This window comes from Cinclus cinclus, chromosome 3 (assembly GCF_963662255.1).
Source record: "Cinclus cinclus chromosome 3, bCinCin1.1, whole genome shotgun sequence".
NCBI lineage: Eukaryota > Metazoa > Chordata > Aves > Passeriformes > Cinclidae > Cinclus > Cinclus cinclus.
In genome coordinates this window covers 79,835,722-79,861,329 of record NC_085048.1, presented here as the reverse complement: position 1 = coordinate 79,861,329, position 25,608 = coordinate 79,835,722, and the positions used below count along the sequence as shown (strand labels likewise).

At 42.3% G+C, this 25,608-nt stretch overlaps 1 protein-coding gene across 1 annotated transcript in view; it reads left to right on the top strand.

Annotated features, from left to right (window-relative positions):
* KIF26B (kinesin family member 26B) overlaps positions 1-22,155 on the top strand; it is a 270,452-nt gene extending 248,297 nt beyond the window's left edge. Inside the window, exons 11-15 of the mRNA XM_062489199.1 lie at positions 1,842-2,004; positions 3,124-6,547; positions 19,287-19,489; positions 20,492-20,642; positions 22,007-22,155. Coding sequence (XP_062345183.1) covers positions 1,842-2,004; positions 3,124-6,547; positions 19,287-19,489; positions 20,492-20,642; positions 22,007-22,155 — 4,090 coding nt within the window. The remainder of the gene's footprint in view (positions 1-1,841; positions 2,005-3,123; positions 6,548-19,286; positions 19,490-20,491; positions 20,643-22,006) is intronic.
* The last annotated feature ends 3,453 nt before the right edge of the window (positions 22,156-25,608 follow it).

The window sequence follows — 25,608 nt, the reverse complement described above, 5'->3', positions numbered from 1 at the left end:
TCATGCTTTAATCCTTAATAAATCTGCCCTTTATTTCCCATCCATGTCAGAGGGTGAATTATAAATAGATATTTCTTCAGTATCGTTATTCTTCTTGCAAGTGGGTATTTCAGTACAAGGCAGATGGCACAGATTATTTTACATTCCTAATGCATACACCTCTAGGAGAGCCACGCCTCAGTGCTGATGCTGCCTGCATGGGTAATACATTCTCAGGAGACCAACATGTTTAGAATGTATGCACTTTCCCCTGTCATCTCATGTTTTGCTATGATAGAAGCACTGGCAAATGAAAGGCTTGTTATTGATTTCTGTGGAGGTGTTAATAATTTCCATGTTACTCTGCATTGCAGTGGCAGTAACTGATGTACAAAATTTGACATCTTAATTATTCCATGATGGAAAGGAAGGGCACTAACCTGAAACACCACAGCCTAGTAATTCTGGATCTGTGGATTCAAAGCAGCCTTAGGTCACAAGTGAAATGAATAAGGCTGACCCACTGTAGTCTTTATAACTGTTTGCTTCTCAAAGACACTACACTGTCTTCAGTGTGTCTGGAGCAGATGGAAGCAGAAATCCTGAAACAAAAAATATTAGTATTTCTAATTGAGCTGAAACTGCAAGTACTAGCAGTCTAAGGAGATGAGAACTCTCCAGAGCTATTACATCAAGATATACAGCCCATATGCTGTTTATTCACTCAAAAAGAGAGGTCCAAGAATTTTTGGTGTTTGCCCATTGGTCCCATCCAGTAGGCATAGCTTGAGTTCCCAGCAGTTGCAGCTTTATGCAGTTCCTGTGAGCTGGAAATCTCAAGTTGAATGAGCAAGAACACATACACACCATAGGTCATTTGCAGATGTTTAACAGTGAGCCCCAAAAATCCAGTCCATAGCCACTGAAGGTGTCATCATCATTACAACAGCGAATGCAATTCCTTTAGGGATAGATAAATATCAGGCTGTTGCTGTCATTGTTTGCAGCTGTATGTAACCATCATCCACAACCTTTAGCATAGAGAATGCCCTTTCCCAAATAAACACCCAGCTGACCTCTACACCATGGAGATAAAGGGCTCTTTAAAAATTGTATATTGTGCATTTCTGACTACAGTCAGGACCACCTCAAAAGTACTATGTATGCATCATTATTCTGTTAAAATTCATTTTCTCAGTCTAGTCACAGACAGCCCCATAAGGAGGGATCAGCATTTCAAAAGCTATCTGATGCTGAACAATAGAGTAAATGGCAAGAACAGAAAATTTGATTTCTGCCTCAGTGAAAGATCTAATATGAAAGAACAATTGTGTGAATTTTGAAGACTTGATTGGTTTGTATTTTACCAGCATCATCCAAAATTTACTTCAGTGACTTAACTGTTATTGATATCAAGTTACTCAATGTCCTAGAAGGCAACAAAAAAATTGTGTTCCCTAATCTAATCCAGTAAAAAAAACCTCTTGTCCTCCCGAGCTGGGCCAGGGTTTGTCTGCACACTGTGCACTTCAAAAGAGTAGCAGTTTGATGTTTGCTTCTGTGGCTCCTTTACAGTCTCCAGTGCTGGTCTGCGTCTCTCTGTTGGCAATGGTAACAATGGAGAAGGACTGAGACCAAAAGGAGACAGAAAAGGTGAAGTGGGAAGAGAAAATAAATTTGAATTGTAGTCCAGGAACTTCCAGCCTGCTCAGCTGCACAACACAGTGCAAACCTGAGGAAGGAAACTAATTGGGATTACATTAAAAAGAGGAGAAAATAACTTGTCAAGACCCAAGTTACATCATGGTGGCCAAAGCAAAACCTTGCTGTCTAATGTAGCCTTAATTCATTTTATTTTTCAGAGACAGCAAGCTGACCATGTTGCTCCGAGAGTCCTTGGGGAATATGAACTGTCGCACCACGATGATAGCTCACATTTCAGCTGCTGCGGGGAACTATGCCGAGACGCTCTCCACCATCCAGATTGCCTCAAGGGTCCTCAGGATGAAGAAAAAGAAAACTAAGGTAAGACAATGTGTAACTCCCTCCTTATAATGATGGAGGAAGGAGGAAGAAGGATTGTGAAGGTTCCTTAATTTGGTATATCAGCGTGTAAACAAAATCAGTAATCAGTTCCAAAGTGTACGTGTTGTTGTATGTACCCAGTCCTAGGCAAGTGTCAGAGAGCAATATCAGAGGGGTAAATGCTTCAGCTTCAGAGGAGTAAGTTCAGACACATCTGTTGTAGCAGGTTTGTAAGCTGACCTTGTTTAATAATATAGCTGTCAGGGAGCATTTATTTTCCTTTATGCTCTTAGTGCTAATGAAATAATAAGGAACGAAACTGCTGCAGAGTTAAAGAAAATTGGGATTAATTAAGAATTAGATTCTCTATGTTTCTCAGAGAGAGTGGAAGCAAAATAAATGCAGAACAATTGTGTCCAGTAACAGCATTTTTATTCTTTTTACACTTTTTTATTCCTACTGCTTCTAAACATGGGTGATAGATTTTCCAAGAATTAGAGCAGATTATATCCTTTTTCATGTTAGACAGTTCTGGTTGCTTCTGTGCAACTTAAGGTGTGAATTGGGCAGAATGCATACATTTTATACATCTAATTTTAACTGGCAGACTAACAAAAGCTTTTTTTCTCAACTGACTGAAGAGAGACAAATGAAGGGTTCAGTCCACACACCATCAGAGCATGGTGTCTCCAGAGACCTCTGAGTACATGTTATATAATTCCATACACTGGTAGTATGGGGTAATATGTAATGAATTTTCTTGCTCCTTTCCAAATACACAAATACACACACACACACACAATCAGCAAAGCCTTTGCCAAATATCTGATTTCTTTGCTCAGACTCAGTTAAGGGAAATATCTTAATCCATATTTTTAGTACTTTTTTTTAAGTCTTATGATTTTAAATGGGACTCAGAGCTGGGGTTTTGGGTTCTCCATTGAACAAGGCTATGTGTTTGCTCTAGGGCTGTGGATAAGCAGTTTCAGAGCTCTGTGCTGTAGTTTAGAGATCTCCTAGTTCATATGTGACCATGATTTTTTTGTGTATGCAGTTTGTGCAAGGAGCAGCTTGCAATGCTGAAAGACTCTCTCTCTCTCTCTCTCTCTCATGTTGCAGTACACATCAAGTTCTTCTGGAGGAGAGAGCTCTTGTGAGGAGGGCCGGATGCGGAGGCCAACCCAGCTGAGGCCTTTCCATTCTAGAAACACTGTGGACCCAGACTTCCCTATTTTGCATTTATCAAGTGATCCTGATTATTCATCCAGCAGTGAGCAGTCATGTGACACGGTGATCTACGTTGGCCCCAATGGCACTGCCCTTTCTGACAAGGAACTGACAGATAATGAGGGTCCCCCTGACTTTGTTCCCATAGTTCCTGCTCTGCAAAAGACCAAAAATGAGGGCAGGTTGGAGGAAGTTAATGAATCAGGGCCTAGCACATCAGAAAGAGACTGCCTGAAGTGCAACACCTTTGCAGAGCTCCAGGAGAGACTGGATTGCATAGATGGCAGTGAAGAGACCGACAAATTTCCCTTTGAAGAGATGCCTCCTCAATTTAGCTCAGACCAGATGTCTAAGTGCACTGTCTCGAGCCAGCTGGCAGAGCTTAGCCACTTACCAGAGTCAGATAAGGAAGATACGATGCTGGAATGTCAACATCCTGATAGAGAAGCCAAGGAAAATACAAATACAACACCCAGCAAATCTAGAAGAAATCACTCTCCTGTTCCTTCTGGAGCTCTTACCAATCTTTCAACTCCTTCTTCTCCCAGGAGTGTAACAGGCAGCTCTAGCAAAGAGCTTAACTCTTGTCAGTTAGCACACAGCACCAGCTTGCAGAGCAGCAGAGAAGGGCTCAACACCTGTGGATTTGTGGAAGGCAAACCTCGGCCAATGGGTTCTCCCCGGCTTGGCATTGCAAGCCTCTCAAAGACATCTGAGTATAAGCCACCAACTTCTCCTTCCCAGAGGTGCAAGGTCTATACACAGAAAGGAGTCCTGCCCAGCTCCACTCCCCCACCAGCTCCCCTGAGTAAGGATGCTGCCATGACATCTACTGAATCTTTATTACAGCCAGAAATCCGGACCCCACCTGTAGGCATGAGCCCTCAGATTATGAAAAAGTCAGTGTCGTCCAACAATGGGGATTTTGAAGAGACTGTTCTCAATGAAGATTGGCAGCAAAGCATTTCTCCAGAATCCAAGAAGGAGGTTTTGAGCACAACCATGGTGACTGTGCAGCAGCCACTGGAGCTGAATGGAGAGGATGAGCTTGTGTTCACCCTTGTGGAAGAGCTGACCATTAGTGGTGTCCTTGACAATGGGCGCCCGACCAGTATCATCAGTTTTAACAGTGACTGCTCTGTGCAGGCGTTGGCCTCTGGCTCTAGGCCAGTCAGTATCATCAGCAGCATCTCTGAAGATCTGGAATGTTATTCCAGTGCAGCTCCCGTGTCTGAAGTGAGCATCACACAGTTCCTTCCTCTTCCAAAGCTGAGTCTGGATGACAAACCGCAAGATGATGGCAGCAGGCGCTCATCCATCAGCTCATGGCTGAGCGAAATGAGCACGGGGAGTGATGGTGAACAGTCGTGCCACAGCTTCATAGCCCAGGCATGCTATGGGCATGGGGAAGCTATGGCAGAACCCCCTGTCTCCGAGTTTGCAAGCACCATACAAAGCGCCAGCATGATTTGTGTAAGTGACAAACAGAAGTCAGTGACTGACAACATGCTTATACTGTCAGAAATGGGGGAGGAAGCTTTCGGCAAAGTGCCGCCCATCAAAGGCTGTAAAATATCAGCTCTAGGTAAAACTACAGTCACAATCAAAAACACTGCAAGTCTTAGCAGCTGTGAAGGCTACATCCCAATGAAGACAAACATTACTGTGTATCCATGTATTGCTGTTAATTCCTTCAAAACTCAAGACACTGATGATGCTGTAGCAGCTGTAACTGCAGACCCAAAGACTGTTCATCCCCATGATGGGAAAGAGCCCACTGCTAAGAAGGTTATCAAATTTGAAGACCCTTGGTTGAAGAGGGAAGATGATGGTAAAAAGGACAGCTCTGGGAGCAGTGAGGAGCCAAGGCCTGATACAGTTGTTGTTTCAGCTAAGCCTGAGCACAGCACAAAACAGTCCTCTGTTGACAGATTTAGCACCAGCAGTGGGGACACCTCTATTTCCCCAGGCTCTGACAGTCTAAAAAGGATCGTGGATGGGTGTGAGGTGGCAGCATCCAGCTCTGCAACCCAAAGCCCTGTTCATTCCAGTGATGGCTTGAAGAATTGTAGCCTCCCTCGAGGGCTCCCAAAGGCAAGCAAGGTGGAGGAATCTGACAGTCATCTCCATCCTACTTCTACTGATAGCAGTGGAGTCAGTTCTCCTGCCCTCCCCCAGTTTTCTAGGGCTAGTCTTGACAAGAAAATGGCCTCTCCCAAGCACTGCATACTCACTCGTCCCAAAGGAACCCCTCCTCTGCCACCTGTGAGAAAATCGAGCTTGGATCAGAAGAACAGAGCCAGCCCTCAGCACAGCGCAGCCAGCAGTACCACGAACAGTCCCTCCAGCCAGCCTGTGTCCTTCCTGGCCAGCTTCCCTGAGGAGCAGAATGCCAAACAAAAAGGCCCTGGCATAGACAGCAGCATCCATAGCAGCAGCAAACTCTTCAGTGCCAAGCTGGAGCAGCTCACCAGCAGGACCAACTCCCTAGGGAGGTCCACAGGAAGCCACTACGAGTGTTTGTCGCTGGAAAGAGCAGAAAGTCTGTCCTCTGTGAGCTCCAAAATGAGCCCTGGCAGAGACACCACCATGCCTAGGGCTGGAAGGAGCCTCAGCCGCAGTGCCATGTCCTCACCCACCAACTCGGGCCTCTCTCAGTCTGCAGGTGCCTCCCCAAAAGCCAGCCAGTCAAAGATCTCTGCTGTCAGCAAGCTCCTGCTGGCAAGTCCCAAGGCCCGCAGCCTCTCTGCCTCTGCCACCAAAACACTCAGCTTCTCCACCAAGTCTCTGCCTCAGTCCGTGGGGCAGAGCACCAGTTTGCCCCCGAGTGGGAAGAACATGTCCTGGTCAATGCAGTCCCTCGGCAGAAGCCGGGGCTCCAGCCTTGCTTCCAAATTGCCCCTTCGAGCTGTCAATGGGAGGATTTCAGAGCTGCTCCAAGGGAGCACCAGTGCCAGAGGCGTACAGGGAAGCATGGAGCCGGACGAGCGCGGGGCCCTTCCCGGAGATGAGAAGCCAGCTGTTCACATGCTGCCTTCACCTTACAGCAAGATCACCCCTCCTCGGAAACCTCACCGCTGCAGCAGCGGCCATGGCAGTGACAACAGCAGTGTCCTGAGCGGGGAGCTGCCCCCTGCTATGGGGAAAACAGCCCTTTTCTACCACAGCGGGGGCAGCAGCGGCTACGAGAGCATGATGAGGGACAGCGAGGCCACGGGAAGTGCCTCCTCAGCACAGGACTCCATGAGCGAGAACAGCAGCTCTGCCAGTGGCAGGTGCCGGAGCCTCAAAACCCCGAAGAAGAGATTAAATGCAGGTAAGCTTGTGGTGGTGGGAAAGAGAGATGCAGACCAAAGCAGATTAGTATGCAGGGGACAGGCTGGCCCTAAGGGTGAGCCAGTTAAATACCAGTTCCATCTCTTAGCTGGGAAGCACGGTAAGTATCCTAGGTTCTGCCTTTTTTTTTACATTTTGGAACACCCACTAATCCTGGCTGGTTGCATTGCCTTTGAAGTGAGTCTCTTCCTGACCTCTTTCACTTAGGCTTACTTCAGATGAACAAAATCTAGATGGTGTTGCCAGTGACAGCCACATTCAAGCATTTATTGATATAAATATTCTTCTGATTTGAATCCAGAAAGTTGCTTTAATGTGTACATTTCACCAGACAAGACCAGAGCCCTGCTGAATAGCTGTATCTTTTGTGAGCCCACTTCTGCTCTGTGTTTGCTCTGGATGCCCAAAGGTGCAAGATGCCATACATCTAAAGCTACTGTTGAGTTCCTTCTCCCCACACAGAAGATGGAATAAAAATATGTCCATGCCCCTTGAAAGATGTTATCCTGTATCTGAGACTCTTGCCTTTTGAGTTTGGCTCCTTTTCCAAGAAATTTACTGATAATGAATAGTAGATAATATTAAGAACAGTATGTGGGAATTACTGCACTGAAGCACTTTCAAATCTGAGACTTTTTTTATTGATCATGGAACGGCTTGGGAAGGCTTCATCTTTGTTCCAACATAATCCCCAGTAGCTTCACGCTACATCAGGACTTTCTAATTAGATAGCAGGAGCCTCCTGGGTCATATCACAGGAGTCTGTGCAAGTAACTCTTTCCCCTAGAGCAAGTTTCATAAAGTTGCAGAGCAGGGATGGGGACCATTCATGAGTTGGTCAGCTCACATTTTTCCTGGGTGCTGTTTTCCCAGCCTGTAGTGCAAGTCCTTCATAATCTACTTGTGAAAAAAATTCAGGTTGACATTGGACTTGGTGGCACAGGTATGTGGAATATCAGTAGCTATTTATTCTACAGTAACTGTGTCTGTCAAAAATGTGTTTTTCTCATAGCATTCCTAATTCTCTAGCCATTCCACTTGCTCTGATACCCCCCGCTGGAATTTCCAGTGAATGGAGTAATGCATAACTCTTTCTTTATGCTCTTGACTGTGGTACCAGAAAGAACATGTGCAGCACAGATGTGAATGCAATAGATAACTGCTATTAAAACAACATCCATAAATGCATAGTTGATTGTACCTGTTCAAGGGATGCATCTGAAAGTGATCATTCTACATAATGCAAGCCCAGACCAAATGACTGAGTATTTCTGAAGTTAACTTTGCATCCTTTGAGAAAATCTCTTTTCCTAGCCCTCCAGTTAAGTGGTGCTAAATTGATTGTCCTCTTTTTGAGGAGGTCTGCCTCTAAAAACCCCTTTCAAATATAAACTTTTTAATAATAACTTACAAGGAAGAGCAGGATAATTTCTATCTTGTGGAAAAGAAAAACAAAGCTGTCCACGGAGATGGCATTTGTGGGTGTAAACTGACAACTCAATTGTGTCTTTTGGAGAATCTGCCAACCTAATATGGACTTTTTCCACTGGTCATTTAGATGGAAAAGTTTGTCAGATTCTGTGAAAACAGGCAGCTGTGCAGATGAGGGAACATATTAGATACTAGAGAATGTCCCCCTTATTCCCCAAAGGGAGATATTTTACAAAAACACTATGAGAAAACTTCAGGCAGAGCCTCTGGATTCTTCAGACTCCAGAGTTCATGCCCAAACTGAATCACTAGAGGACCAGGATTTGTTTACTCTGATGCTCGCAAAACTGCTTGGTTCATTTCACTTTTTTTCTCTCTGCTTTGATAGTTCATTGGAGGCTGGACAAGGCTGGAAATATGAGTGACAAAAGCATCGTCTTCGTGGTGTTCTCATTACAAACAAGCTTCGTATGTGTGTGTCGCATTTTATACCAGGGCTGTATTTTGGCTCGCAGCTTTGGCTTTTGATAACCCCTGTGCAGGACTAAACATTGTGTCAATGGTCATGAAAAGGGAGTTGTGAAGTAGAGATCTGTTTGACACTCAGGTTTAAGATTGTTCTTGTAGCAGTCTGGAGGATACACCAGGAAAGAAGTAGCTTTGAGCCTACCTGGTAGAACAGTGTCACTGGTTTGTCAGTGCACCTATGCAAAATTAGCAAGTGATGGTGTAAGCACGAACCTTTCATTAGCAGGCAACATGAGAAGTCCTAGCTTTGCTGCCTTTTTACTGCTGTGTAACATTTGACCTGTCTTTTTCCCCAAGTAGACCTTTTTTTGGCTGGCCAGGAGATTAATCTCTTCATTCTAATTGCTGGTGTGAGTTGGTTCCTCTCTCCTTTGTCAGCAGCATTGCAATTATCTGCCTGATGGACCTGAATATGGACATGAATCTCTGGGGCGAAGGGTTTTCAGTGAAGGGCCTGGCTGTGTCCCTGGAAATTGCGTGCCCCGGTGGACTCAGCATAGCTTGGCACAATGACCTCCCTTAAAGTAATTTACAAAGCTTCTCTCTTCATTCAGCATGCCACCTGATATGGAGAGATCCTCAGTGTATCACCTCTGATACTTTACTTTTGAGAGGGATTCCCTATATCAGCAAGTAATTCCTGTATTTTTCAGAATGACTTGTGTATAAGTGCAACCAGGGGTTTTATGGAAATTAAAAAACCTCAGTCTTTACCACCATCCCTATTTCTAGCAGAAAACCACTGCCCAGAAATTAATCAGGCTTCACTTTCATATAACCCAGCTCCTGTTTGCATTTGGTCCTGCAGCAGTGAAATCATAATTCTGTTTTGATGTGTTTGATAATAGTACAATTTTTCACATGTCAGCAGATTTATGATGGCATAAAACCAGGATTATTACTTCAATGCAGTAGAACATGAAGGAGGATTTAAGATATAAGGGAGAATAGAGCTGTTTGCAAATGTATTTTTATTGTATAATGAAAAAATGCGAAGTTTTGCAATCTTTCATCCTCTGTAGCATCTCCTTTCCTATAGTGTGAGTGTTATCTCTTAAGGAACACTTTTTAATGAAGAAGATAGCACACAAAGGTTCTGAGATCTTAAAAGACAGATATTATTTTAATACAAAATGTCACGAGCATTGGACCTTCCTGATTTGTGGTCACAGATCCACTGTGCTGTAATGGATATGGCACTATAGATATGCTCATTTCAGGTCAGGCAACCTTGTCCACTTTATTTATGATTATTATTAACAGAAATGCTAGCTGTCAGACACGATCAACATGAATCAGCCCAAGGCCCCTGTAAAAGGAGCTATAAAGAGTTTTTAAGAGAATCACCAGAAGATCTTGCAATTACTTTTGAAGTTCTGACACATTGGAGAGACATCATTTTTTTTTCTTGAGATTAAGATCTTGTCTTTCAGTGCTCTTAAGTGCATTATTTGTATGTGTAGGTGCTTCTGCCCTGAATGTCATACATGAGGCATCAGACCTACACTGACAGCTTTTGAAGTATAAAGCTAGTTCATATCCATCACTGTTAGCCTAAGGTTAATTTTTGGGCTGTGCCTGGGTACCTGTACAGTTCACAGAGAGCACAGTATATAATTGTGTATGTACAAAATTAGAAGAAACTAATAATAATAAAAAATTCCTTTTGTATTCTGGTACCTATTGAAAAATCATGTGTTTCCCTCATGGAGTACATAAGCCTTTCCCCTGAAGCTAACCTATGAATTTAATAAACATTCCCATTTTTCTATCAGCTAACATTGGTTCTGTAACATCACATCAGCGTATATTGGCCCAAAGTGACTGTTCGTGGCAGAAACAAAGCTATTTAGCCCTGATCTATGGTTGCACATTTCAATGCTTTGTATAGCTTCTCTTTAATCCTCACTGTGGTGTAAGTATTATTCCCGACCCCATTTTACAGATGGAGAAATGAAGGTAGAGAGTGTTACTGACTTGCCTAATGCCCTCAGCCAAGTGAGAGCTACATCCAGAGCTGAATTACAGGCACCCTCGACTCCTAACCTCAACCACAACTGACTTTGCCATACATCCTCTTCTGTCCTTGCTGAACAATGGAAAACAGAGTTTCATTTGTTCAGTTCTTTTTGTGGCAGGCCCTTCTTCCTCCTCTGCCTTCAATCATCTGTGCAACTACATTGGACTTTGATTTCTTTGCTCACTCCATTAGCTCTTCCCTGTAAGAAACAATTAGCATCTCAGCCATATTTCTGTCTTGGCTCCAACCTCTTCTCTCTTGGGTAGGCAGTGCTGTTCTTGAGCAAGGCACTGAAGTGTTAGGGCATAGTTTGTATGTAGTTACAAGTTGCATCAGTAATTTATTATTTTTTAACTCCTCAGAAATTCCAAGTGTGATGTCCCAGTGCTGCTCCGTGGAAAGGCAGGGATAAGGGTGCTTTTATAACACATACTCCTGTATGTGATCACGAAGTGCATTCTGGTTGAACTTTAGTTTTACCAAAGCCATATTTGTATCCCAGGGGTGCAACAGATATGAAAGGGAGACAGGGTTACAAATCAGGGCTTGCAAGATCTGTGTTGTATTCTCTGGTGTGCTGCTGGTTTGCTGTAACACCTTGGGCAACGTGTGTAATTTCTGTGCTCTCTTGTTACCAGCTCACAAAAGTAGATAATGCTGGTACAAAAAAAAAAAAAAAAAAAAAAAAAAGTAATAGCAAGGTCCTTGGATCAGAAGGGCTATCTACTTGCCTTCTGCTTTGCTCTTCTGGTTTGATTCTTAGCATCTTTTCCTGAGTTTAGTTTGGATGTTTGTGGACAGTGCTTTAAAATAATTCTCAATGCAAAACATGACTGGATGATTTCAGAGATGGAGCTTTGGTGTTAACTCTGGGTCTCATCCCCTCTGAGGTAATAGCAAAGGATGAGTCCAGGCTCTAATGAGGTTTATCCAGTAAAGCCAAGTCCTGTTTGCATTGTCATGTTACGTGCATAAATATGTTGTTTCCAGTTTGTTTTTTTTCCTATCCTCTCCTACATATATTTACAGGTTCCTGTCCCTTACAGTGTTTCGGTATTCTCTGTAAGGAAACCTCCTTCCCTGGGAACAACAGAACAGGAGGAGTTCTGAGATCACTCATCATAAACAAGGCACTTATGGAGATTACACTGATCTTCCTGAAACTGTTTTCTTTCCTGTTCCCTATGAGGTAGGGTTGGGTACCTAAGAAAGCCCCCATCCCATGTAATACTGAGTTAGCCTACAGGCTTCAGTCTGCCACTGATTGCAGCCCTCTGCAGAGATGGGACAACTTCTGCTAAGGAGTGTATCTCCTTTGATTCCTCTAGTTGAGGCTTTTTGGAGCTGAGTCTGAGCTTGGAGCTTTGCTGATGCTGGGGCTTCTGCCAGCAGGGTGAAACACTAAGGGCAGTGATCTGTGGCCCAAGCAGGTGAGCAGCAGCCGTTAGGTGCTGGTGGGGACCACTGCCTCACAGCTGGTGTGCACAGGCCCTCTCATGGGATCCGGGACTGGGGCATGAGAAAAAGATGTGAGACAGCTCAAAGACATCAGACTTTGGGCATAAAATCCTTCTCAGAAAAGCACTTTACAGTTAGGTCAGTCAGGGCCACTGATACTTAACAATTTCCTGAATGTTAAGTATCAGTGAATATCAGAAAACTAAAACTTAGGCAATATTCTTGAAAGTCAGGCCTCATAGAAACAAGACTGGGGGGAAATGAAGGTTTCCAAAGGTTGAATTCCTGAAGTTTAAAGCTATGTCCTGAGTTGGAGTTGCATATCTTAGAATCTGGAGAACCCTGCTTTTTGTCCAGGATAGGATTTGGGTGTGTGTATGTATGTTTGTGCACATGCTTTCATCTTGTTTGCATGGGGAACTATCTTACTATAGATAATTAAAGATTCCTGCTTCAGCATTTGATGACATTAGTAGTAAAGTTTCATGACTCCTTGCAGCTCTTTCTTGGTACTAACCTTCAACATCAATGAAGAGCAAATTGCCACATGATTTTAAACACTTTAATAAAAAGACAGACTGTTAAGACATGACTAATTATCTACAATTAAGCTCCTTTTTTCTCATGTTAGTGTGCTCTGGGTTTCTCTGGTGGGATGGTTTTAAAGGTGGAGATTTAGACATTCCTGCAAACTATACTTGAACATATTTACTTTCTGGAAGCACTTAGCCCTTTCTATGAAAGCAGCAGAAAAAGCCAGAGGCTGAATCTATGGACTGTAAATTATGAATTCCTGTCTCCAACCAATATTGCAAAGCATCACATTTTGAAACATGGCCAAAATGATAATGACGAAACAAAACACCGACAAAGAGAGTCTGAGCTTTTCTTGCTGAATCCAAGTGAAAAGGAATTTGGTTCATGTTTAGACTGCCTAAGGCACAGTGTGGGGAGCTGAAAATTGCCCTTTGTATCAGGAAGCTGTGGGGCACCTCCAGCATTTCTACTTTAACCTGCTTACAAGTGATGGTAGCTAATTGATATCCTGTATTATGCCTTTACCGTGACAAAGGATGTTTAGAATTACATGAGTAAATGCTTCTCTGCATGCAGATGACCACTTTATGCATGTGACTTGCTGACTGGACAGCCCTGGGGTGAGTAGAGTGAGGGGAAGTGCAGGCTTCAGCTCCAATTTTTTTTTTTTTTTTTTTTTTTGTTCATTAAAACAACAGCATTGATTTTCCCAGGTCAAAGCCAGGCCATTTCATGCAGCAAATCTGTGTTGAAAGGGATCAGAGTAATCATTTTTTACACGCTTGACTACTGCATGCCAGCACTGAGCTTTCAGCCACATGAACATAGGAATGATTTAATAGAGGAAGTGGCAGCGGGCTATTGTGTGCAGTGAAGGCTCCATGTAACATGCATGACTGAGTCGCACACCATTAGTCTGGGTGTAAATAAAACCTGCTCCTGACACTGCCACAGAATTGGCTCACTGGAATGCCTCCACCACTGTCCTGTTGGGAGCTAATGTTCCAGCTTTAGAGCCCTTCCCCCTCCAGCCTCTGTCCAAGCCTTTGCTGTCCAAGTGACTGGAGCAGCTCTTCAGCACAGTACTGTAGTAATAATAACCAGCTTCTTAAATAATGCCACAATGCTGACAAATACCTGTTAAACCAAAATCCAGCCTGAAGAGAGAAAAATGTTTAGAAGAGACTGTGGTTGGTGATTTTTTGCTAGAAATTGTGGGTGATGTGCATCTTCCCTGGAGCATCTCGCAGATTACTTGTCAACCTGCCACGCCACAGGAGGGCTGCTTTCTGATCTGGTTTCAGCAGTGCTCATTCACCAGCTCTAAACTCCCCTGAAAAACTCCTTTTAAAATAAGACAGTAATTCAGAAAGCAAGGTTAAGAAATAAACTGGGTAGATTGATAGAAATGAACTGTGTTGATGGAATAAAAATTAGAAGTTGGCTGTACATTAGTGTATTCGTTATACCAGTGCAGAAACAACATATCTAGTATAGGTGCGGATGGAATATTATTAACAAGCATTGCTTTATTCTGATAAACAGGAAACAAGTGATTTCTTCCCTCAAGTGTCCTTGATGCTTCTTGTCAATTCACAACGGTGGGCTTGCGTAACTGTCAATACAGAATATCGCCTGAATTATTTTACACTGAGATGGACATAGAACATTTTCTTCTGAATTATGGATCCCCTCAGTGTATCCTATTCCAGGTGTTTGGGTTCAGCATGGTCCTTTCTATGCAATCTGTGTAATGTGAGTTGTGAGGATGAGTGATTTCTGTTTAGATTTTCTGGCAATATAGGCGTTGGTTCTTTGGTGTTTGAAGTATTGACCTCAAGATGGGCACCCTAAATACTTCTGATAAAGTCCCCACATCATCAGTGTGGCCTTCCACTTGAAAACACTGGCAATGACTTCCCCTTCAGGAGAGGAACTGGGCAAAATGTATGAAAATCCATGGAGTGAATAGCTGTGTGCTCTGCACTGGGCAAAGTGCACTATAAGATAAACTAGGAGAAAGGAGGTCAAAGGAAAGAGGAGGAGTTGGTTCAGTCATGGACAATTGACCATAAGGGCCGATCCCACTAGGAAATGAGAGGCAAAGTCAGCATCACATTTTCGACTCAAACGGAGCAGGATCCCTGTTGTCAGACAGTGAGGAGCAGCAGAGGAAATAGCATAGATAATCTTCACTAGTAAGAAAAGTTTGATGCTACAGCTGACATTGGTGCTATTGCTGTTGGAGCCACAGAAGGAATAGTGTGAGTTAGGGGTACTGCTCTAGCTAGCCAGGTCTGGTTTTTTGTAATTTCTTTGGACTGTCTGGTGAGAAAAACCAAAATTCTGAAGAACACGTTCTGTACAGAAAGGCATTTTACATCCCATAACATTAAATGCTGTGGGGAATAGCTTTGGCTCCACATCCTGCCTTTGAGCATACAATAGAAACTTCTGAAATGATGTTATATCAAGTTACAGTTTCATTTTCTCTTTGAAACACCTTGAAATTTCTAGGGCAGCAGTTGTTTTGCATCCCATTTGGATGTATCCTGCTTTGAAGAGATACACATCACACTGTTTTTCATTAATATTTTGTACTTGTAGTTTTTGCCTTTACCTTTTTCACAGAAAAGATGCTCAATCTGGAATGTGTGCTTGGAAAGCAGCCTGAGGAGAGCACTCCAAAATATACAGTACTTAAGCAAAACCAGATTTTTTAGAACTTTTGCCCTGGTCAATACACACTTTTATGAGCACACATCCTTTTGTAGTTTGGCAATTTTGCTGAGGTCAGTGTGCCTTCTTATTCTTAAAGTTGCCCTCACATAGCTTGGTCTGTATTTCTCATACTTTAAGGCTCCCCTGGGCTTACCTTTGCTGAAGTAAATTGTAGCTTCAGTGCCATTCTTCAGTCAGATCTACTTTTACACTGTATGCCTTCACTGCTATGCTACTCTCTTTATCTTAAACTTAACCTGGCCAAACCTTAACCTGTAGCTTAAAGTGGAGCAATAGATCTGTTGCAAAAGCAAATCTTGTATGCTGTGTATTTTCATGGCTATTTCACAGCCTGGTTATTCACACTCAAGCTAGGTTCAAGAGGGCTTATTCTGAGAGTGGGTAAATTCAAACTAAGTGAAAAGCATATCAAAACATATCCTTCAGGGCATTTAGCAAATGGCATTTTGCTTTACATACTGCATGGTCATAAATGAACGTGAAGTTATTTTACCCTGGGTTCATCTTACTGGATTTCTTTCAGATTGGTTTTTGGTATAAAATTCTTTTTTGAATGGAGGAATTAATTCTGTTTACATGGTGGGAGGGTCGGCCAGTTTGCTGAGGTGGGGCAGAGGTGGGAGGGTGCTGAGATATGCTCCTGTTGAGCTCCCTGGTTGCCCACTTTCTTCATAATTCATACATGGGGAATAGAGGAGTAATGTACTGTAATTCCCACAAAGCATGTTATTTATTATACACTCGAAATTGATGAGATCCTAACTCCAGCAAATGCAACCAATAAACTGGGGACTTCAGGTGGATGTTTTCTGTATGAATGGAAAACTGCATTAATTTTAACAATTTAATTGTTATGTGTTGCTATGGATGAGCAAGCTGTCAACTACTTTGTGATATTTACCCCAGAGCTCTGCTTAGGCTGTGCCTCCTTGCTGATCCAAATTAAGGTAAAATAAGATGAAAAACCAGAGACTAAATGGAGAGGTCAGTGGCAGGAGTCTCCTGTCAAATAGCACCATTATTTTCTGTACCTGGGCTAATAAGGAGCCTATTAATGAAGGCTTTAGAACAAACTAGATCGTTTTACCTTGCTGGAAAGAGGTAGATCTTTAATTTCTCCTCAAAGCACTCTACACCTCAGATAAATCATCCTGAGTCAGCATTCAAGGTGCACATAAACTGATGTCCCTCTTTTTCTTTCTCAGCTGTCTCACACAGCTGTACCCCCTGGAAGCCCCGTGCAGGTCGCGTGTGTCCCAGAGGAGCCCTTTGGCAGAGGGTGGCAAGGTGGCTGTGTGAGGCAGCTCTGCCCTGCTGCATTGCCCCAGTGCACTAGGAACTACAGCCTGTACTGTTGTCATAACCCACAGGCAATCCAGACACGAGCTCTGGCTGGAAAAACACAATGAGTTAGTGTCTCCTGCCACTGCTGCACTCTCAGCTGCCCATCTCCCAAGGGTTAAGTGCTGATAATAGAAGCCTCAGGTTGGAGCCCTCCTTCTAGACTGCAGGCTCCTGCTTCCCATTGAGCCAAATGGATATGAATGGGAACAAAATGCTAAAAATGTTACCATCGTTCCTCTACTTCACACCTCAGCAATCTGTTTTGTTTTGCTCCAAGTGGGAGCCTGATGCTGTTCTTGTGGCAAGGTGCATTGGAGCCATCCACCTACATTTCCAGAGAGTCTTGGACCTGGACTTTGACTCTGGCTGGAGACAGAGTTTTTTTCAGTGGCGTGGTTTAAAAGTGCAAGAAGGTTGTTTTAACTGCCACAGTGGAAAAAAGAGGAAGAAAATCAAACATCATGGAAAAGGCACTTAGGCATTAACCCAGCCATGGAGGGAGAGCTGGGCAGAAGGAATTTCCAGTCTGCTCAGCTCCTTCCTTGAAATGCTAGAGCTAGTCTGAAGGCATGTCAGGAAAGGAGATGTGACTATTATTGTGGGGCAGAAAGAAAAAAATAATTAACAGCACTGGGTGCATTAAACTGAAGGTCAGATCTGATCCTTGTAGATATCACTGGCTCTAAAAGTTGATGAACATCAAAGTCACTGTATTTTACACTCAGACAGAATTTGAGAGACTGCTTCTGTGAAACACTGTGGCCAGAAGCCTCAAAAATATTTAAAAACATATTTAATGCCTGAATCCTCCTGATCTTGAGTGACACTAGGATAATACTCAGGACCCTTCCCACCTAAGCAAGTGGAGGACTTGTTTCCCAGGAGGGGCTGAGCCTGTTTCAGATCTCTCTATTCATGTAGTAAAACGGAATAGTCCACCATGCTCTCTCACCTTGCTTCAAGTATGTAGCTTCTCCCAGCATTTGGTTACCTTTCTTTAGCACTGCTGACAAGAGTCACCCTTAGAATCACAGCTTTTTGGGGTCATCCCAAACTGTCTCTCTTGTTCATTAGTTTTCGTCTATGATAATGGGTAAGGTCTTGATTTTCCTTTTATCAAGATCTGACTCTTCTCTTGATCAGGCAGTTTAATCTAGAGATTAACTGAAATGCATTCAAGGTAAGGGAATGCTGACATCGTCTTCCAGTGACTTGTACCACAGAACTAAAATAACTCTGGCTTGCTGGTATTTGTAAAGCTTCATTTGTTCTGGCATATGTTTTTTTGCTGGGCTGGAGTTTGAGGAATAAACACAACTATGATAAGTGTCATAGGATGACAGTCTCAAGTTGTTTGGTATAAAGGGGCCTTGTAGAGCTCCCTGTCTACCCAGAACTCTCTGTCAATCAACTTTTGCTGTGCTCTCTTTTTCCTGCATTGGGTTATGTCAGATGTATCCAAATGAAAGCTCTGTAGACTAGGCTTTCCAACAGACCATTCTCATCCATTTTAAAGCTAGAATTTACAGGTTAATTACTTGTCTCTAACACAGACATACTGGTTTCTAGCACAGACTGTTGTACTCAGAAATCATGGGATGTGAATAGTTTTCAAAGTTAGCACAGAAGCAGACTCCCATGAATGAAACTAGGCAATACTTTCTTACTTGAAAATCCAAAAATTAGGCGATCACTAGATATTTTGGGGTTTCTTTTAGTTTTTATTGAAGCACCAAGCTGAGACATATTGAAACTCTTTACATTAAAGTCTCAATGAATGTAATGCGGAAAATTCCTATAAATGATTTTATCTTGTTTTTAAAATAAAATCTGCATGATCATTCAGCATCTCTTCCCTGCTGGCTGGCATCACTTATGTACTTGCAGCCAAGAAAGCCAGTTATTAGCTTCATTCAAACTTGCTGGCTCTGGCTTTTATTTTTGGCTTCTCCCATCCTTTTTATTGATGTGTCCTAGGGAAGACCCTGTGTCAGCTCCAAAACTTTTTATTTATTTATTTATTTATTTATTTTTAAACCAAGCCATTGCTCTGATTGTACTAAACGAAGCAAGGAAATACAGTAAGTTTTTTTTTTTTTTTTTTTTTTTTTTTTTTTTTTTTTTTTTTTTTGTGTGTGTTTTTGTTCTTTCACCCAGCAAACCACTGCCATTAGGCCAGGGACATACATTTTCCTCCTTGCTCTATAGTACAGCTCTACTGTAAGCTTGGCATCTTATGTGGCAGACACTTTGCAGAGCCTGGCTAATGCTTGACCTTCACTGTAGGAGTCAGTAGCAGTAGAGATAGGAAAGCCAGGCTAGACCAGTTCCATCCTGCTGGCTTGGGCCCTTCATTGGCTTACCTGTATGTGCTGAGACCTCACCAAAGGGGAGCAGACACAGGCTCTGTGACCTTCAGGGTTCCTGTGCCCTCACAGTGTCAAATCCTGGCATCAGGCACCAAGGGACGCTGAAGGTGTCACCCATGGTGAGTGGGTACTGCACATTGCAGCTACAGCTCCCATGGCCTCCCTGGGTTTTCCCTCCGTTTTCTTCTATGTTTGAGAAGTCCAAACATGTATCCTTTGTAGACTTCTCTGCAATGGCAAGGAGAAGCATTAACTGTGCTGGCACGCCATGGCACTTTCTCTGTTTGCAGGTTCACAGAGGAGGAGGCTTATTCCAGCTTTATCCCTTGACACTGCCTCCCCAGCAAGGAAGCCTGCCAGCAGCCCCGGGGTGCGCTGGGTGGATGGGCCACTGCGGAGCGGGCAGAGGGGGCTGGGGGAGCCCTTTGAGATCAAAGTCTATGAGATTGATGACGTGGAGAGGCTCCAGCGACGGCGAGGTGGGGACAGCAAGGTGAGTGCAATCCATGTAATCTCCTGGCAGGTGTAAACTGCAAAGGGCAGCACTTAAAACGTAAGATTGGGAGGAGTATATGAGGTTGAGTATTTTAGGGTAATGGTGGATTGTAGACTTCATTATTATTTTAAGGCTTTTTTTTTTTCTTCCTAGCCTCTGACACTTGTTGAAGCTATTTGTGATGTTTGGAGGAACTTGTTGTAGTGGGGTTTCCGCTGCACTTCACCCACAGCAGATTTGTTTACAGAGGAGAATGTGAAATAGTGTTGAGACCTTCTCACAGGCTTGGATGAGGATAGTTCTGTTACTGGAATTGCTTCCACACTAGCAAGGGTAGCACAGTCCTCAGATGGTTTCATTTGCTGCACATCTTGGTGACTGCCACCCCTCAGAAGTCATGTGAGGCCAGGTTGGCTGTCTCCAGCACTGTACCTCATGCTGTTACTGTGCCCCAGAGCTTTACAGAAAATACATCTTCTTTATTAATGACTGTGAATTGCTAGAGCTTTTCATTACATACTCCCTTTGTTTAAGGATGTTTCAAATTTGATACTGCTACCAGTCCTTTTATTTTAAAATATGACTAATGTGTTACTTATGCACCAAGCACAGGGGTGCATTTAGGCTTTCAATACAGCAAGCAATGGATTTTCTGCTCCCAAGAGCTTAGGTTTTCTTAGCCAAACTGTGGTAAAAAAAAAAGAAATGTTTTCCTACAGTTAATCTAATTTCAAGATGCTGCCTGTTATTAATTATTATGGTTTATTATTAGCTACCATTGCAAAGTCTCCAAAGCTCACTGACGGAAAACATGAAAACCAAACAAAAGCAATAAAAATAAAGCAGCTGATGGATGATTTCATGCAGTGATTCATAAGCTTCCAGAATAAATGGCTCGTTGTCAGTATTATTGATTGGAAGATGATTTCACTGAATGGACCTGCGTATTTCTTCTCCTCTTCACCTATTCTTCCCCTACTTGTTTTTCCTGACTGGCAGGAGGTGATATGTTTCAATGCCAAGCTGAAAATCCTGGAGCATCGCCAGCAGAGAATCGCTGAGGTCAAGGCCAAGTATGAGTGGTTGATGAGAGAACTGGAGGTGACCAAACAGTACCTGATGCTGGATCCTAATAAGTGGCTCAGTGAATGTAAGGGCACTGTTTTATTGCCTGAACTCAAAGGTTTCCTTTGGTTTATTTAATAAGAGGGATAGAAGGAAACAGAAATGTCTGGTAAGAGTGAGATGTAAGCTACTGTTTGTAAACTAAAATGAACCAACATATGACCTAAGGGCAAGCTTTAGATTGACTGTCTTTCTAGAACTAGTTCCTATAATTGTTATTAAATGTTAACAGTAGAACTGAACAGTCTTTTTTTGCCTGAGAGCTGAATGTTGAAATGGTACAGCATTCTAGTGGTGGATGTTGCCATTGGTAGATTAACGTTCACGCGTTTCAGTCCACAGCTCCTGAAAATGAGATTTTTTTTTTTTTTTGCCTCAGATCACTCAAACATATGAGCAATATTATAAATCTGCTCTTCTACCACAAAATAACACTGTGGAGCAAACTTGTCCCTTGGCAGCAGTGGGCTTACATGAAATGAAATGAAATTTGGCCCATTTTTTATAACTATAGATGTGTAAAGTTCAGAGAGCTTAAAGGGCATTCACATTCAAATGAAAAAGACCTCAGCACTCCAAGAAAAAAGCCATAAAGAATACTGCAGTAGTTATACAACAGTTTTAGCATTAGCAAGCAGATAAGTTCTTATCAAAGAGTTCTAGAAAAAGCCCCACTAGTTTTAACAAGAGAGAGAATTTGCTATGTATTGCTGTCCACTTACTGTATGATGTCTTTGCTTCTAATTCCAGTGTGGCAAGTGCAGAAAGCCTGAAGGGTTGCAGAGACCTCAGGAAACAGATAAGATGGGCAGTGCTAGCTCAGACAATGTAACTCACACTTGGCTTCCATGGAAGCTGCTGGGCACCTGTGTTGGAGGAATTGATGTGTGTGTCTTCCCTGCCTTGCTGGAGTGGTCCAGTGGGAATCACATGGAATAGGGACAGATGTGAGGAACAGAAAGCCTAGAGGTTTGTTTTAAATTCAACTTCTGAATTCAACAAAGGGATTGCCCTCCCAGGAGAGAGCAGCTATTTAAAGCTCTTTCTGGTCAGCAGAGTGTGTGAGAAAGTCAGTACATACTTAGCATTCAACATTTGCTGGAGGATGACGGACCATGGCAAAGGCATCTGCAGTTCTGGTGAGGATGGCAGAACAGATCACTTGAGAAAACATCCAATGCAACTTAAAGTATTTTTCCCTGTAGACAAACTACTGTGTCATTTTAATAACCATTAAACAGAAAAGGCAACTTTTAAAGACAATGGCAAGCCAGAGGTTATGTATGATGAGTACTGATGAATTTGAAGACTTGAATTAGCTCTGACTCTCCCACCAACCTTCACTAAGTTTTGTCTGCTTTTCCTATCTGTGTATTTTCTTTCTGACAGTTGATCTGGAGCAGGTATTTGAGCTGGATTCTCTGGAATACTTGGAGGCCCTGGAATGTGTGACTGAGCGTTTGGAAAACCGTGTCAACTTCTGCAAGGCCCATCTCATGATGATCACCTGTTTTGACATCACCTCTAGGCGTCGATAAAGCATGAACCTCAAGAGAATTTCAATGTGCATCTCTGCCATCCTCCTTTTCCCTTCCAAACAGCATCCCAAAGACAAAAGAATGAGGATGAAGGTTGGAGTCAAGTCTCAGCTGTGTGTATGAGAGATTTGCTATACTATACAGAGGAGTAGTACTAAAATAACAAACAGAACAAGCATGGAAAATGGAGATAGAAGGTTGTCGATACTCTTAGCCTAAAAGAGCACTTTGCAGAACCTTTTAAGGACATGTCTGTAAATAAGAACTGCTGGCAGAAGATACTTCTTTCCCTGCATTAGTTGAGGAAGGAGGAAAGGTGGCTGTGGGACTTCCATTGAGAGGTTCATTAAAAGAAAACCTATCCAGAAAAACTGTTCAAGTGCCTTGCAAATCTTTGTTATCCAAACATTTATGTTCATACTTTATTGTGTACAGATGGTGCTAGTCAAGAAAAGAAAAAGGAAAAAAAAAATACACTTTTGAAATGTATTTACAGCTTGTTTTTCTCTTGGTGTTTTCTCCTATTTCAGACTTGCTGTTTCTAAGTAACTTGTGTTTGTAGAGATATTTCCTAATCAGTACAACATATGAATAAATGTTAACTGTCTTTTTCTTGTTACCAGAGTAAGGCCACTCAAAGAGAAATTCAGCTTTCCCAGATCACAGACATATTTCTAGCTGAGAGTAAGGTTTGTTTAAATACTCTTCTGTACTCTTTTATATGCTGGAGAACACATCATTTTCCCATCTGTAGGTTTTGCAGTGTATGAGAGAGAAGTGACATTAGTGTGAAGTAAATATATTTTCAATTTGATCCAACCCCCATAACTTGTTTTCTTGTTCATATATGTTTTACTTTGCACTGGCTGGCATTATGAATGAGGAGGTGCTTTTATCCTAACCCCTTTTTCTGGTGCTAGTTACTTGCTGGAAGATTGTCCTCTAGGCTTAGGGTTCCTGTGTTCACCAGTCCAAAAATGAGTAATTTATTCTTTCTTGAGACTATGGCTGACAAAATTTAGCTTTCCGTCTTTACAACATACATCACTGTAAGATGTGTTCTGTCAGCTTCTGGCTCAATGTGTCCATGCTCACAGATGTATCTGAGAAGTGCAGGCTCTGCTCATCTCAGCACATCTGGAAATACAGCAGGTGAGTAGATACAGCACTTCAAGCATGTTGGCTATGGCATCTTTACTAATCCTCAGTACCTGAAGCCATGGCAAAATTTAAATTGACATCAAAAGGACAAGGGTCAGCACCTCCATGCACATCCAATTATTCTACTGGTTTGCCTCTTTATCTGCAAAATAGTATGTGGGAAGGAACATCCTTTGTATTTCATAAACAAATGTGCAAAACTTGCATTTTAATTACATACGAGCATAAAAAATATTTTGTTGAATTAGGTTTCTTATTCCTCTATACTGAAATAAGCACATTCACAAAAATTCCTCTCTCACATAAATTTGTGCTACCCTCCTGTTGCTTATGAGGAGATAAGACTCATTTAATAGACTCAGAATGCATCAATTAGCTGCTGCACTTAAGTGCAACTCTTCTTTTACCTGCACCATCGTATCAATGCCATCTTACAAAACCACAAGCAGTAAGTCCCAATGGAAAAATGATACTGGTAGATTTTCTAGTGGTTGGGTGAACAGAAAAACTTTTCTAAAAAGTAGAAGTAACATTTGTATAGTTTTATTTTCTTTTAGTGCTCTACAATGTGTAATAGCAAATCTTACTTGCTCTATTACCCTTGTCACTGGATTTTGTAGAAAATTCTACTTACAATCTATAGGATTGTTTGGAAGGGAAAAAGGGCCCTGTGTGAAAGTCACTTTCTAGTCTGTTCCACAGCAATTTCCTATCATGAAACTTACATTCTAAGTAAGTATTAAAGACATATCCCTTTCTCTCTCAAAGAGAATAACCCTAACCAACTCTGAAAATCCCCCCAGACAATGCAATTTAACTGGCTTTCTTCTCTTTATAGCAATTTCAGTAGCAGTTACTATGTATTGGTTCTTTGGAGGCCATTTCTTCTCTGCAGAGCCCCATGGATTGAATACAGCTGCAGAGAGTCAAGGAAATCATCCCTTCACACAGTCCATGACTTACACAGGAGTGGTGATGTTTCTATAAATCAAGTGGACACATTTTGGAGCTATTGTAAAATACCTATTGCATCTAATATTTCCTCACCCACAATTACTAAATTATTCATTGCCTCTCCATTTGGTACTGCTGTAGCTTAGGAGGCATAACAGAAAGAAAACAAAAAAGTGTACCTAGCCATTATTTTAAAGAGTAAGAACATATGTTCGCCCTGTTTATCACGATGGACAAAAATTGATCCCTGAAACCAAACTGATTACGCCAGGGATGAATTTTGCATACTAAAAAATATGTACTAATTGAGCAGAATCACAGTATTTACAAATATTTTATTTCTGAGGACCTAATTAGAGTATCCATTAACTCCCATAATATTCTAGTATTCATGTTCTAAAATCCATATGCATTCTTGACTTTCTGTAATTTCATTTCAGAATTTGCCACTATCTTTTTAAAAACTGTGATAGCTTAATACAAAAAAGAGGAATGAGATATCTGTGGAGATTTGACACGATAAAATGTTTTCTGCTTGAAAACAGCTTTTTACTTCAGAATTTATATTATTATAATTCAAGTGTTTGCAAAACACAGAAATCAAAGCATTCAGGACCTTATTATGAAATTGATCTCAGTTTTCAGTAGCCAGCATTTTAGAGAAGACATGTACATTTCTGCAAGTCATCCAGGAAACCCCATTCTTTAAGGCATTGCCAGCATAATGCTGTTTTTATGCTGATTTTTTAAAAGGCGTCATGTTGCCCAAAATACACAAGCAATGTGAATGCAATGCCTAATCATTTTCACATTCAGAACTCAATCTTATTTCCCTGGGACAGCTTTAGTAGGAAACAGCAGTGTTAATGTAATTGGGTTTGAAGGTTAATTCTTTGTTCGCACGTGTCACAGGAGATCACAGCTCTTCACTGTCGGGGCTGTGAGATGACAGTGGAACACCAGCACTGCTCCACATCCCCACCGGCACCTGGGGGCGCTTCCTGAGAACTGCTCCTCTTGGCACACCTGAACCTTACCCGTACAAAGGACAGCAGTTGCTCTAGAGCCATGAATTCAAGTGTAAACATAGACTGGAGACTTTGGCTGTGCCGTGGATTCAGGCATCCCTCTGTCTGTGTGAGCTCTCACAGCAGGCAGAAGCTGCTCTGGCTCTGGATGCTGGGTCAATTTGTCCTCTGAAGGGTGTGGGGGAGCCCTAATTCCTGGTATATTTGTCACATGTCTTTTCTTTTGCCATGCATGCCTTGCATTTGCCTCAAATCAGTTCCATGTCAATTCATTCAGACCTACATAATCCAAAATATTACTTTACAGAAA